At 42.0% G+C, this 13,610-nt stretch overlaps 1 protein-coding gene and 1 long non-coding RNA gene across 5 annotated transcripts in view; one reads left to right on the forward strand and one right to left on the reverse strand.

Moving 5' to 3' along the window:
- Window positions 1-933: 933 nt before the first annotated feature.
- Window positions 934-13,610, reverse strand: part of LOC103461915 (uncharacterized) — a 19,997-nt gene continuing 7,320 nt past the window's right edge. For all 4 annotated transcript variants that reach the window (XM_008404315.2, XM_017310128.1, XM_017310123.1 and 1 more), the window contains 19 exons: window positions 12,884-13,142; window positions 12,748-12,807; window positions 12,564-12,670; window positions 11,072-11,200; window positions 10,882-10,989; window positions 10,332-10,464; window positions 8,588-9,079; window positions 7,042-7,086; window positions 6,887-6,966; window positions 6,121-6,233; window positions 5,867-6,050; window positions 5,018-5,102; window positions 4,358-4,503; window positions 4,144-4,234; window positions 3,024-3,172; window positions 2,871-2,956; window positions 2,184-2,253; window positions 1,985-2,106; window positions 934-1,839 (listed from right to left, as the gene is read on the reverse strand). In XM_008404315.2, coding sequence (XP_008402537.1) covers window positions 1,602-1,839; window positions 1,985-2,106; window positions 2,184-2,253; window positions 2,871-2,956; window positions 3,024-3,172; window positions 4,144-4,234; window positions 4,358-4,503; window positions 5,018-5,102; window positions 5,867-6,050; window positions 6,121-6,233; window positions 6,887-6,966; window positions 7,042-7,086; window positions 8,588-9,079; window positions 10,332-10,464; window positions 10,882-10,989; window positions 11,072-11,200; window positions 12,564-12,670; window positions 12,748-12,807; window positions 12,884-13,142 — 2,697 coding nt within the window. In that variant the 3' untranslated portion in view covers window positions 934-1,601. The remainder of the gene's footprint in view (window positions 1,840-1,984; window positions 2,107-2,183; window positions 2,254-2,870; window positions 2,957-3,023; window positions 3,173-4,143; window positions 4,235-4,357; window positions 4,504-5,017; window positions 5,103-5,866; window positions 6,051-6,120; window positions 6,234-6,886; window positions 6,967-7,041; window positions 7,087-8,587; window positions 9,080-10,331; window positions 10,465-10,881; window positions 10,990-11,071; window positions 11,201-12,563; window positions 12,671-12,747; window positions 12,808-12,883; window positions 13,143-13,610) is intronic.
- On the forward strand, window positions 2,195-4,410 carry LOC103461914 (uncharacterized). Its single transcript, XR_533242.1, has 3 exons — window positions 2,195-2,284; window positions 4,111-4,210; window positions 4,331-4,410. It is a non-coding gene; the product is annotated as an uncharacterized LOC103461914 (long non-coding RNA).

A 13,610-nucleotide genomic window follows, 5' to 3' on the forward strand; every position in this document is an offset into this window, starting at 1 on the left:
AAATCAGGACTTTTGGCATTAATATAAAAAACAAGAAAAAGAATAAAATGTAAACATCAGAACCAACATTTCAATTTCATTCGTAACAGTTTCTGTCAGTGGCAACATGACCAATAATATCCGTAAAAAAGGCATCGTGATGACAAGAAGCAGCTAAATTAAAGTAGTTTGTAAGAAACGTGATAAAAAAAAGGACGATTCCTCGGTTACTTGATTGTTCCGTTTGCTCCAATTTTGATTTAAAAGCTTTAATAACAGATAAATCCTGCAGAATAAAAGATGTTCAATAAATCTTCTGGAACCACAAACAGAGTGAAACTAGAGGATTTGAACATTTTGTCGTCTTATTCCTGTTTCTCTCATTACGGGTTTAGTTTTCTAGCTTAAAAAATGAAAGTGCATCAGTATGTTTTTGGTARAAATGCATCAAACCGTGTTTATAAAATTCACAGATATAAAAAAAGAAATTAATGAATGTCAGATTTTTTTTTTTTGTTCAGCAGTTGGAATAAAGTAATTTTCCTAAATGTTTTAGCTCGGTTTGTAACCAGTTCTGACCCAAACGGATCTGCAGGTAAACAGCAGTGGACGGCTTGTTTAAGGCGCTGCAGGTCAACGATGAGGTAGATTTATGCACCTCAACTGTCCGTCACTCACCTGACTGCAGATTTACAAAATTCATATGATTTTTTTTTGCCCATTCATAAAACCATGATCAGAGTATGGAAGACTCATCCTGCCAAAATTTCTGTCTTTATTTCTAAAGACAGAAATAAATAAATGGTTCGATAAAGTAATGTGCCAAATATATAGCATTCAAAAAATAAAAAACTTTTCCAACTTATTTCATTAGTCATAAAATATTAATAATTTTCACTTATTAAATTTTTAAAAACTTTTTTCTAATTATTTTTTTCATTTTAGTTTGACAAATTGAGTATTTATTTAGTCACTTTTTAAATCATATATTTATTCTCTTCTGTAATTTTTCCATTGCATTTTTTTACTCTTCTGTTATCTTAACAAATAATTCATGTTACATTGTATAATTAGATAAGTTGGGAAAATTTTTTATTGACATTTTAATACCTTTTTTTTTAGTGCAATTACTTTACAAAGTCAATTTTTCTCCATAGTTTTGGCTAATTTTGGCAGGATCAGTCCTCCATATAAGTAGAGCTCAAACCCCAAATCAATAAAGATTTTAAAAAAGTAACTCAAACGTTACAACAGTCTTATAAAAACAGTCAACTAGTTTTGATTTTAAAAAGCTTCACATGAGTCACATTCTGCAGATGCAGCCCAAAAATATTTCATCAACCATGAGGTTGTTTCATCCATCTTAAAAACCGATACACTGGTGCATTCACACACATTTCCTGAGGAAAACAGCTGCTGGTCAGAGGCAGCGGAATTACACCATTAATTGCACAAAATACGGAGATTATTTAGTTAAAATTGAGAGTACTGAGTGATCGGCAGTGTAGAAAGCTAACAGACTTAATGTAAAGWTAATAAACCGTTAAATAGTGATTTACTTTCACCCAACTACGTAGTTCTGCGTCCCAGACGGGAAACGGAACCGTGGCGCAGCTCCGGATCTATCGGAGCTGCTGCAGGTCAGGGGAGTTGGGCGAGGACGGCGCGGTGCTGGCGGCGGAGACGCAGGCGGCGGCGGCGGCGGCGATGGGAGGAAGCTCATCGCAGGCGAAGTACTCCTTCAGCGGGGCGAAGAGGTGGCGGATGACCGGCACGCTCCACGCCTTGCCCAGCAGCTTCTGCCGCTGCTGCCGGTTCATGTTCCTCGCGTCGGTGTAATGTTTGGGGAAACCAAAGATCCTGGACAGAAGAGGAAAAACAATCATGCGTTTCATCTAAAGATGGCGTCTGCTTCTAAACAACCAACGTGGGAGAATATCGACTCAGTCCCACATGACGGGGTGAGATGAAAACCAAATCCTGACGTCTCGTTGCGTTTACGTACTTTTCCAGTTCGGTGATCCAGAGGATGTCCTCTCTCCCGTTCTGCAGGACCGGCAGCAGAGACACGTCCTTCCCCTGCTTCAGGGAGTTGGGATTTGTGGTGATGGTTCTCACTTTGGTGACCTGGAAATAAACGGTCGTGAGTTTAGTCAGCTGGGCTCAGAACCTCTGACCCGAACGGGAAACGTGGCTTTTCTCACCCGGGCTTCTCTGCCGAGCTCCAAACAGTCCTGCAGGTTCAGCTTGTCGTTCTGGGAGGCGATGATGGGCCTGGCGGGTTTTGGATCAGTCACTGCTTTAAGTACGTTACTCTTCTTGTAAATATTTCCCAGTACGTTTATTAATCGATTACTAAATTAGTTAATGATTATTTCAATAATCACGATCAATCATTTTATCCCTCGGTTTTTTTTATAACAATTAATGAAAATAACATAATTATTCTTCTACATTACCAGTTCGGTGATTTAATGTTTGGTAGTTTTCACTTTAAAAAATTTACTTTTTTACAAAAAGACGTTAGTAAAAAAAAATATTTTTTTTCCTCAAAAACATTTGTGTATAAAATATACTAACAAAAACATATTTATTCTAAAAATATAAATTTTTACATCCATTTCATTAAAAAAAATTAAAATAATATAAAATATATATTTGTTGCAAAAATATTTTTTTTGTAAAAAACAAAAAAGTTCTTTATTTTTACAAGCTTGAAACGTTTAAATATTTTAGTCCAAATCTAAAGTTTCMCATTTAAACTGTTTCTGAGTAAAAACAACAAACCGTCACTAAACTCCAGCCCAGGCAGGTGAGCTCACCTGTCCCAGAGACGGTAAAATATTTAAATCAGATCCAACAGAACGAAGCAGAATTCCTGACCGCCTCACCTGCTCATCCCGGGAATGTTTCCCCAGAAGTATCGCGCTCGGTGCGCCGGGCTCACCTTCACCGCGTCCACCATCACAGGATTGCACTGTAAAAACACAGAGGCCATCAGGAACCGCTCACACCGCTGCAGGCTGCGCAGGCGGGAAGCAAACCTCCAGGAAGCGGCAGATGTTGACTTTGTCGTGCGTGTTCATGAAAACGACGTTCTCGAACAGCCAGAAGAACGGCCGCTCGTCGTCCCCTTTGGGCTTCAGCAGCTGCAGGATGCGGTAAAACTCGAAAAACAGCCTGCCGGTGCCTTCTGAGCACCAAACAGATCAACACAGGCAGTCAGATTATAACAGGCAGATTAACACAGGCAGCAGATTAAAGCAGGCAGATTAAAACAGGTAGTCAGATTAAAGCAGGCAGATTAACACAGTCAGATTAAAACAGACAGGTTAAAACCAGCAGTCAGATTAAAACAGTCAGATTAAAACCAGCAGTCAGATTAAAACAGTCAGATTAAAACCAGCAGTCAGATTAAAACAGGGAGATTAACACAGACAGTCAGATTAACACAGACAGGTTAAAACCAGCAGGCAGATTAAAACCAGCAGTCAGATTAAAACAGTCAGATTAAAACAAGCAGTCAGATTAAAACAGGGAGATTAACACAGACAGTCAGATTAACACAGACAGGTTAAAACCAGCAGGCAGATTAAAACCAGCAGTCAGATTAAAACAGTCAGATTAAAACCAGCAGTCAGATTAAAACAGGCAGATTAACACAGACAGTCAGATTAACACAGACAGTCAGATTAACACAGACAGTCAGATTAACACAGACAGGTTAAAACCAGCAGGCAGATTAAAACAGACAGATTAACCAGTTAGATGTTTTCTGTTTTAGACTCTCTGTAAAAACTTCTAGTTTTGACTTAAATGATTTTGTAAAGTCAAACTTTAAACATTAAATCACTTTTCTACTAATCTTTAAATAATTATGTCATTTTCATTAATTATAGAAACGACAGCGGCTAAATCACTTAATTGTGATTAATTATTGTAATAACTAATTTAGTAACAGATTCGTAGTTTTGAATTTCGAACTTAGATAGTTTTTACAAAAAATGATTCTTTCAAACACAAAAATATTTTTTTCTCTTAAATATACAAAAAGTATTTCTGTAAAAACATGTAAAAACATGTTTTGCTTAAATATCTTTTAACCAAAGAATATTAATGTAAATAAAATAGATGTGTTTGTGCCTGTTGGGCTGAAGGACGAACCATAGAGGCCTTTCCTGAGCGGGTTCACGATGGACAGGTCGTTGCAGGGGCTGCCGCCAATCAGCAGGTCGAACGGCCCCCACTTCTCCAGCTGAGTTTGAAAAATGTCATTAATTTAAATGAGTCGCTTTTCATTCTGGCAGTGAACCAGAAAATGTTCAGTTTTTTTTTAAAACTTATTCTTCAGAAAAGGGAAGCAGCAGATTCGACCCACCAGCTCCTGGGAGACGAATCGGACGTCTCCGACATGGACGATCTTCGCGTCGTGGTTGATGGTTGCCACGGCAACCGAATCTTCGCAGACCTCAGAGGCGACGTATTTCTCCACCTTGAAGCCGAGCTCCTTCAGCACCAAGTAGCCTGAGGAAGACGAGAGGAAAAGAAAATTTGATTTAAACCGGAAACAAAAACCAAACGGAAACTCATCAGTTTCTGTTCTCAGAAAAGTTTCAACCTTCTGGTGAGGATGGAGGAGAAATAAACAAAACAACACAACAACAATCCTACAGCAGGCAGGATAGGGTTAAAATGTGAATACAAAGAGCAAAAGCTACGAAGAAGAACACAAATAACAGAAACACGAGGAGCAAAGAACACGAATAGAAAACTAGAATATAAAGAATTTAAATAGAAAAAACATGAATATGACAAAGAATAACAAGAACACAAAGTTAAAACCAGGAACGTGAAAAATGCAAATACAAACACGAAGAACCGAGAGGAAGAAATATTCGAAAACAAGAAACACAAATATGAAGAAAACAAACACAAACGACACGTAAACTAAAAATCCAACACATGAATCGGCACAAAACATAACAACTTAGAGGAAACGAAGCTGAAGTGAGGAGAACATTCTGGTCCGGACGCTCACCTGTCCCGATCCCGTCGAACAGCGACAGAACCCGCAGAGGCCGGCGCATGGCGGTGGGGACAGACGGGTAGACGCGATGCGGCTCCTGCATCGACAACACGCAGCCAATTACCGTTATTTACCGTTATTTACCGTTAGTCCGACTTCACATCCCACCACCGCCGAGTGCACCGACATCGGGCCGCACCGTTTAACCACACGTCTAAAAGAGCAACAAGCTGCACAAGAACACGGGCCGAAACGTTTCCACAGAGGAGCAGCGACAGTTTTAATGTCTTATGTCTTACTTAAATTACTGTATTTGTTATTTTTTGAGAAAAAAAGTTTGTTGCTTTTTTTTTTAAAAAGTCGTTAAACATTATAATGTTTTCTGGGCCGTTTTATAGCACAATAAAGTAACTATGTTACAGTCAGTCGTTATAAAAAATGTTGAATGTGTGAAATTTGGTTTTTTCCTTGAAATTGGGCCTCTGTCTCTTTAAGAAACTCCTGCTGTTTCTGAGGCTCCGCCTCCAGGAAGTCATTCCAACATGGCTCCTCTATTAACCCTTTAACATTTTTACCAGCGTTGCTCTGAGCAGCAGCTCCTATGATGAGCTCAGCAGCTGTTTGCTAATTGCTGCTGGCTAGTCTGGAGGAGCTGAGAGGGGGAGGAGCTGCGCCCCGGAGGCGGGGCTAGGTCCACCCAGGGGATTTGCAGCTGAATGGTTGCCATGGAGATCAAAGGATCAAGGCAACTCTCCAGGTATGTTTTATAGCAATGCAAAGCCCTTTAAGACTTTAACACGTCTTCACCAGGAGGGCCCCTAGAGGGCGCCGTCACACTTTCACCATCCGCTGAACACTCACAAACTCCATGGCGCTGTTGTTGGCAAACATCTCCTGGATGCGAAACCTCCAGTCCTCCCTGGGAACCAGAGCGCCGTGGGGCTGGTGAGGCTGGCACAGGTAGCAGATCCACGGGTCCACGACCTTCAGAGAGTCGAACGTCCTTGGACCAACCAGGATGTTCAGACAGTCCTCACAGAAAGACCTGCAGACCAAACGGACCGAGACTGAACCCCCCCGCGCTGCGCGGGCCGCCCGGGACGACAGAGACCCACCTGTGGCAGCCGTCGTGTCCGCAGAGAATGACCTCCATGCCGTAGCAGCAGATGGTGCAGTAGGACTGGTATCCGTCGTCATCGTAGCGGTACAGCGTCTCCGTGAAGTTATCCTGCAGAGGGTTTCAAACCACAGCTTTAGTTTGGAGGCATAATAATGCAACCAACTAGATTACCTTTGTGCAGCAAACGTTTTTATTTGTGCTGCTTTTGCTTTGATGTTAATGACATTTTAAAAAGGTCAAAAGGTCACATTACCCAAATCTAACAAAGTTGGTGTCAAATATTTTAGGTTTTGCCTCCATCATCTTAAAGAAAACATGACAAATTTGATGCCAATAAACTCGACTACGTTTGTGCTGCTTTGAAGTTGTTACTGAAAGGTCAAAAGGTCAACCATATTACCTAAATGCAACAGCAAAACATAGCAGCATAAAGTTTATTTTGTGCTGCCATCATTTTAATGATGAGCGTTTCCAGAGGTCATGAAAGGTCAACCAGCCCTCTGCATTACTCCAGTCTAACAAAATGGTGTCAAATGTTTGTGCAGCTAAAAGTTTTGCTACTTTTGCTTTGAAGATTCCGACGATGACCTGTGGAAACTTTTTACTGCTTTAAAGTGACGGCAGCAGAAATAAAAAACGTCCGACACCAGATCCGTTAGCTCTGAAGACGGTTTGGGCTCCATCTTTACTCGGGTAAAAAAAACAAAACAGTTTTTTTGTGGCGCTGGTTTAAAATATTTTCCGCTGCAGCAGGAACTTACTTTGCACTTCAAGCAGAGGCTTCCCTTGAAGAGCGGGTGGGAAATCTCGATTTCTTTGGTTCCGCAGCACAAACAGAAATCTGCAGGTGAAACGGCAGGAAGACGTGAGACTGAATTCACAGAACGGCAGATAAACTCTCGCTGCGAACACAGACCTTCGATGTCGAGGCTCAAGTCCAGGATCTGGTTGATGGTCTTCTCTGTAAGAGATCATTTAATCAGTAACGGATAACAGCCACCACTCATCCTCCGTTTTGTTTACGAAGCAGGAGAAAATCTCCTTTTGGATGTTTGCTCTGCGCACCATCTGGGCTAACGTTAGCTTAGCAAAGTCCTCCTTTGCTTCAGTAGAAGAAGAAACATGTTTACTGAAAGCTTCCTGCTGCAAAATGCATAAGTTTAAATACACTGCATTTATTCATTTCTCTATTGAGCGGCTGAAGTTTTGTTAAACATACAATTATAAGCGGTTTCTGTTGTTCAACAAGGAACTCTGGATAACTGAAAACAGAATTTGGGGAAAAAAAAAAGAAAAAGTTTAATTTGTAAAGGCTAACCGAACGCAGGCAGTAATGTTTTAACTTCTGGTTTCCACAGGGAATATTAAAACCCTGGTGGAATATTATTTTAGCCTACTAGAGGCTGTGAGTCACATAATTGTTTGCCATGTAGTTTTCGATTACAATGCAATAAACTACGTGCCCTGTAATTAACTCGATTCATTCCACTGTTAAGCAGTTCTTTCTTTTAAAGGCGACCTGTTACGTTTCCCTGGTTAAGACAGTTCTGTGCTTTTAGGGCCTCTGTCACTTTAAATCCAAATGAGCTGTTGCTATTACCTAGCAACCCCAGCGGAACTCTGCCCGTTACCTAGCAACCCCAGCGGAACTCTGCCCGTTACCTAGCAACCCCAGCGGAACTCTGCCCGTTACCTAGCAACCCCAGCGGAATTCTGTCCATTACCTAGCAACCCCAACGGAACTCTGCCCGTTACCTAGCAACCCCAGCGGAACTCTGCCCGTTACCTAGGAACCCCAGCTGAACTCTGCCCGTTACCTAGCAACCCCAGCGGAACTCTGCCCATTACCTAGCAACCCCAGCGGAACTCTGCCCATTACCTAGCAACCCCAGCGGAACTCTGCCCATTACCTAGCAACCCCAGCGGAACTCTGCCCGTTACCTAGGAACCCCAGCTGAGTTCCAGCACTTTTGCTCAGCTGGTCTTGTCGCTCTACGTGCTGTACAATGGCTGCTGGAAAAGATGGGTGTTTAGCTGTGGACCCAGAAACCACTCGTTGCATTCTTGCGGGAGGCTCCACTTCTGCTTTTCAAAGATGTACGGTTATAAATTTCCTCATCCGTTTTCACAAACGAGTGTAAACGTTGAGTTTGGGGGCGTGGCCAGCAGCTCATTAGGATCTAAAGTGACCCTAAAACAGCTCCAATTCAGCAGAACTGAGCAGACTGAAATCTCGTTATCCAAGATTGATTTTGTGCACAAAATGTAATGAACATGTTTTGTATAGGCCATAGAGCTGTCCTAACCCTATCAAGGAAGTGCAACAAGTCAACTTAAAGCTCTGGGTACGTTTTCAGAACCAGTTGAGACCCAGATGGAAGTGATCATCAGGTGGACTTCCTCCACTGAGCCAAATCACCACCAACAATCCCAACGATCTGTCATGTTGATGTCCGTCCTACCTCTGAGTTTCTGGTCCGGCTGCGTGTAAACGCCGCTCGTCACGTTGACCTTATTGTACGTTTTGGTGTAGCTCCTCTTCCTCTGTGGGATAAAGTCCGGCGACATGTCGTTATCCTCCCCAGACAGCCAGCGGTAGCTCTTCTTCAGGCTCCGCCCTCGGACTTTCTGTCTCTGCCATTTGCTTTTCACCTGGTCCCAGTCTGCGTCCCACTTGTCCTTCTCCATCTGGGATCTTTCCTTTCCCTGCTTCCCGCTGTAGGGAGTTGGAGGTTTGGACCTTTTTCCAGCAGAACCCGATCTGGTTTCCCCGTTGGCTTTGGAGCTGGAGGGCGGATTTCTGGAAGAGCACGACAGTTTGTTGAGCAAGACGGCTACGTGTTTCATCTCGACGCCATCTTTGTTCTCCGTCGGGGTGGAGGAGGCGGGAGCTGGGTTGGACTTTTCAAAAAGTTTCTTCTTCACCTTTGGCCTGGTGAATGTTTTAACAACACCTGGAAAACACACACACACACACACACACACACACACAATAATCACTTTTTTTTACAGAGCAAATCAAACATTAAATCTAATTTTATTTGTATAGCAGCAGAAAGGCATTTCAAAGTTCTTCATAACAAACAAACAGTCATGCAACATAAAATCAAAACATGACATCAAGTCAATGCCAACATTAAATTTGTAATTAATTACGTTTCAAATCCAACTCCAAACAGGTGGGTTTTAAGTTGAGATTTAAAGGAAGTCAGTGTTTCAGCTGTTTTACAGTTTTCTGGAAGTTTGTGGTGCATAGTAACTGAATGCTGCTTCTCCTCATTTGGTTCTGGTTCTGGGGATGCAGAGCAGAACCAGAACCACAAGATCTGAGGGGTCTAGACGGTTGGTACAGCAATAACAGATCTTTAATGTATTGTGGTCCTAAACCGTTCAGAGATTTATAAACTAACATCAGTATTTTAAAGTCTATTCTCTGAGCTACAGGGAGCCAGAGGAGGGACTTTAAAACTGGTGTTATGTCTCCATCTTCCTGGTTTTAGTGAGAACAGCAGCAGCAGCTTCTGGATCAGCTGCAGCTGTTTGATTGATTTATTAGTCAGACCTGTGAAGACGCTGCTGCAGTAATCAATGCGGCTAAAGATAAACGCATGGATGAGTTTCTCTAGATCGCGCTGAGACATAAGTCCTCTAATCCTAGAGATGTTCTTCAGGTGATAGAAGGCCGACTTTGTGACTGTCTTAATGTGGCTCTGAAGGTTCAGGTCAGAGGTCATCACTACTCCCAGGTTTCGTTCTGATCGCTGGTTTTCAGTTGTAATAACTGAAGCTGTGCATTGATTCTGGTTCGCTCCTCTTTAGGTCCAAAGATAATAACTTCAGTTTTGTTTCTGTTCAGCTGGAGAAAGTTTTGGCAGGTTCTGGTTCTGCTGGATGTTTCTTCTTGTTATAGGGATATTTTTCCTCCTTACTGTTGCCACATGCATGCTTATCGATCTGCTTTTAAATTATCTTGGATATCAAACTGAGCTTAATGAACTGCTTGATTCAAGTTGCATGATTTATTGTTTTTCTTTTTCTACTAGAAACTGGATGATAAAAATCTTCAGTCTGGTGCTTTAGGCTCTTTTTTTAAGTATAATTTTGTTTACAGAGACATCACAATTATTTTATTTGGCGTTTCTGTTTATTTTAAAGGATATTTTAAATGTTTTCCAGTTCCAGTGTTAAATATTTACGCGGCCGCACCTCGTTTAGGTTTGAGTCCCTCCGGACCGGTCGGCTGAAAGCCCCCGAACGCCCAGTCCAGAACCTGCTTCAGAACTTCTTCGCTGTCTTGGAGCAAAGGAGAAAACTTCTTCCCACAGCGCATCGCTGCCTCCTGCAGGACACAAACGGAAATGCTTCAACCACAAAATAAAAACAACATTTGCTTCTGTACAGAGGAGAATAAAAACGTGATGCGTTCACTGATGTTTGACCTGTTCAACATGGCGGCACTACAGGGTTTGTTTACTCTTCCCAAAGTAAAATTCTATAATTTTCCCAACATTTTCAAGGCAGGTTTTCAAACTTTTGCAGCACCACAGTTTGGAGATAAAATCAATACAAATGTACAAAACAACAGTTTCAATTCACTGTTTTATATTATTCTTAATAATTTAATAAAGTCTACAGCAGGGTCAAGGTAAACTAAAATATAGTAAAGTTTTATGTTTTGAAACGTCTCTCACACCTTATGTGAGAACAAGCAGCTGCCACTAGTCTGTAGGGTCGCCTAGAGCGGCTTGATACGGACCTGCAGCGATGAGAGGACGGCCTCTCGGTAGGTGACCAGGGTTGCAAAGGAGTTGGCGCAGAAATACTGGCTGAAAGCAGCAAACGGCTTCAGAGACTGGAGACTGACCTGCAATCGGAGACAACATGGCGGACGTTTCACCATCTGCAGAAAAACGACCAACCGGTAAGAACGAAGCGGAAACACTGACCTGAGAGCACATTCTCTGGCCGTACCACTCCACCATCCTCTTCTGAGGAAGATGGACCTGGTCTTTAAAAGGGACGACGACGCCGGGCCACGGGGAGAAACCCTCGATCTGACCCCAGACCAGCTCCCCCTGCAGGCGAGCACAGGCATTACAGGCACCTCAAGCCATTTTATAGCACCATCAAGTATCTATGCTACCCTCAGTTGTTATAAAATTATTATACATGTCAAACATGACATAAAAAATTTTACTTTCTGATTCAACGCCTTGAAATGGGGTCTCTGTCTCTTTAAGAAGCTCCTGTTCTTTCTGAGGCTCCGCCTTCAGGAAGTCATCACAACATGGCTCCTATGTTAACCCTTTAAAAACGTTTTTACCATCTCAGAGAAGTAGCTCCTACACCAACTTCTTGCTACTGGCAGGCCAGAAAATTCATAAAATTAAAATGCAAACATTTGTTTAACCATGATTTTCTGCCCAACATTAAACATTTTTCATGAAATCTGACTAATCTGTACATCGTTAAAGCTATAGTAGACTGTTGCCTTGTTAATAGATAAACAGACAATTTCCAATTTTTTGGGTCATCAATTGTTTTCTGTTTTGTTGGCCAAGTTTTTATTATTCTTGACTTGTAGCCAGATGCCAAATAAAATCCTTTCAAGGGCCACAAATGGCCCCAGGGCCACACCTTGGACACCCCTGTCCTATAGAGCTCAGCAGTTCCACCAGGTGTTTGCTAATTGCTGCTGGCTAGTCTGAAGGAGCTGAGTGAGGGAGGAGCTTCATCATTGGAGGCGGAGCTTGGTCCAACCAGCTGAATGGTTGCCATGGAGATCAAAGGATTTCTCAAACATGAACGAAAGAATCAAAGCAAGGCTCCAGGTGTGTTTTTGATGAGGGAATAATATTGCTACATGATGTAAAGCTTCAAAAAAGTTGATTTTACAGAAAAATCAACTTTTAAATAAAAGTTGCAAAGTCGATTCTACAGTAAAAATCTCTGGATTGGCCTGGTTCTGCTTATTATAAAAGAATTGGTAATAAAAAGACAAAAAACTGTGTTGTACGCAATATTTTCAATTCTAAGAAAATAATATTGGTTATAATTGTAAAAAATATTAATTAAAAAAATTTAAAAAAAATCAACCACATGTATTTGACAGGCCAAATTGATAAATATCCTATAAAATGACTCAACTATGTGCCTGGAAACGCATAATAAAACCTCTTTAATTTTCTGAATTTGTCTGAAAATGCCAAGCATTTAAAAAAAAGTGACCTAAATCCTTTTCTTCAAAAAGTAACGGGTTAAATCAAGCCTGAAAGAATTTGAAAACTAGATTTCTTTTTCTTTTAATACAGCAAACATACAAAATCCTTTTTACATTTTGAATCTATGATAGACAAACAAAAAAGAAAAATTGGACTACTTTAGTTTTGGCACCTCTGGCATTCTGTAACCCTCCCCAGGTTCATCAGAAACACTTACAACAGATTTTTCTTCACAACCCGGTAGCTTCGTTGTCGAGTCCCAGATCTGATCCTCTTCATCGCTCGTCACGATGAAGATAAACTCTTCCTGATGAATTCCTTCACCTGCAATGCGGCACTAAATGAGCAGGACTTGCAGCAAAGCAGAAAGATGTAGAAAAGATTCACGTTTATCGTCTTACTCGTCTTCGTCCGCTCGCCGGCCGGAGACTTCACGGGCTCTTCTGTGATGTCGATCACATCTGATAAAACCCAGCCAGAGAGTAAGCTAACAGCTACAGCAGACCAGCTAGCGTCCAGGTAAACTGGGAGTCCTACCTGAGGAATTGTCTGTGTAGTCCATGTCATCCACACTCCTGTTATGCGTCTTCTTATATATTAAAGGCTTCACTGCAGGACTCTTATCTTCCTCTGATGAGCTCTCACCATGTTTCACTATGACTTTCTGGCAGCCAAAAGCCTCCAGAGAAGCTAGTTTCTTCCTACCGACTGGCGATCGTTGTCCCCAGACCTCCATGTGCGGTGAGGCCACAGGAGTTTTCTCCCTGTAGGGAGGGATTCTCAGGTTCCTGTAGGCCTTCAGAGAGGAACAAACACAACTCAGGTCTTCACAGCAGTGACAATAAAGCCAGTGGTGGGCACTGCGAACTATAACGCTAGCTGCGCTAACCCTAAAGCACTAATAATGAACATCAGTTAAGCTAAAGCGCTGCACACAGTATTTAGCAAAAGCTAACGTTAAAGCACTATAACAACATGGCATTTAGTGGAAACTAACTCTAGAGCATTAAGCCAACTTTGGTCCTTAACCTGGGTTCGATCGAACCCCAGGGGTTCGGCGGAGCCTCTGCAGGAGGTAAAGACACACCTGTGTAAAGTCGTGATGACGCCCCGCTTTGCCATCACGTGCTGCAGAGGATCACGTTACATTGCTTAGCCAATCAGAGGATCACGTTACATTGCTGAGCCAATCAGAGGATCACGTTACATTGCTGAGCCAATCAGAGGATCACGTTACATTGCTGAGCCAATCAGAGGATCACGT

This window comes from Poecilia reticulata, linkage group LG2, assembly GCF_000633615.1.
Source record: "Poecilia reticulata strain Guanapo linkage group LG2, Guppy_female_1.0+MT, whole genome shotgun sequence".
NCBI lineage: Eukaryota > Metazoa > Chordata > Actinopteri > Cyprinodontiformes > Poeciliidae > Poecilia > Poecilia reticulata.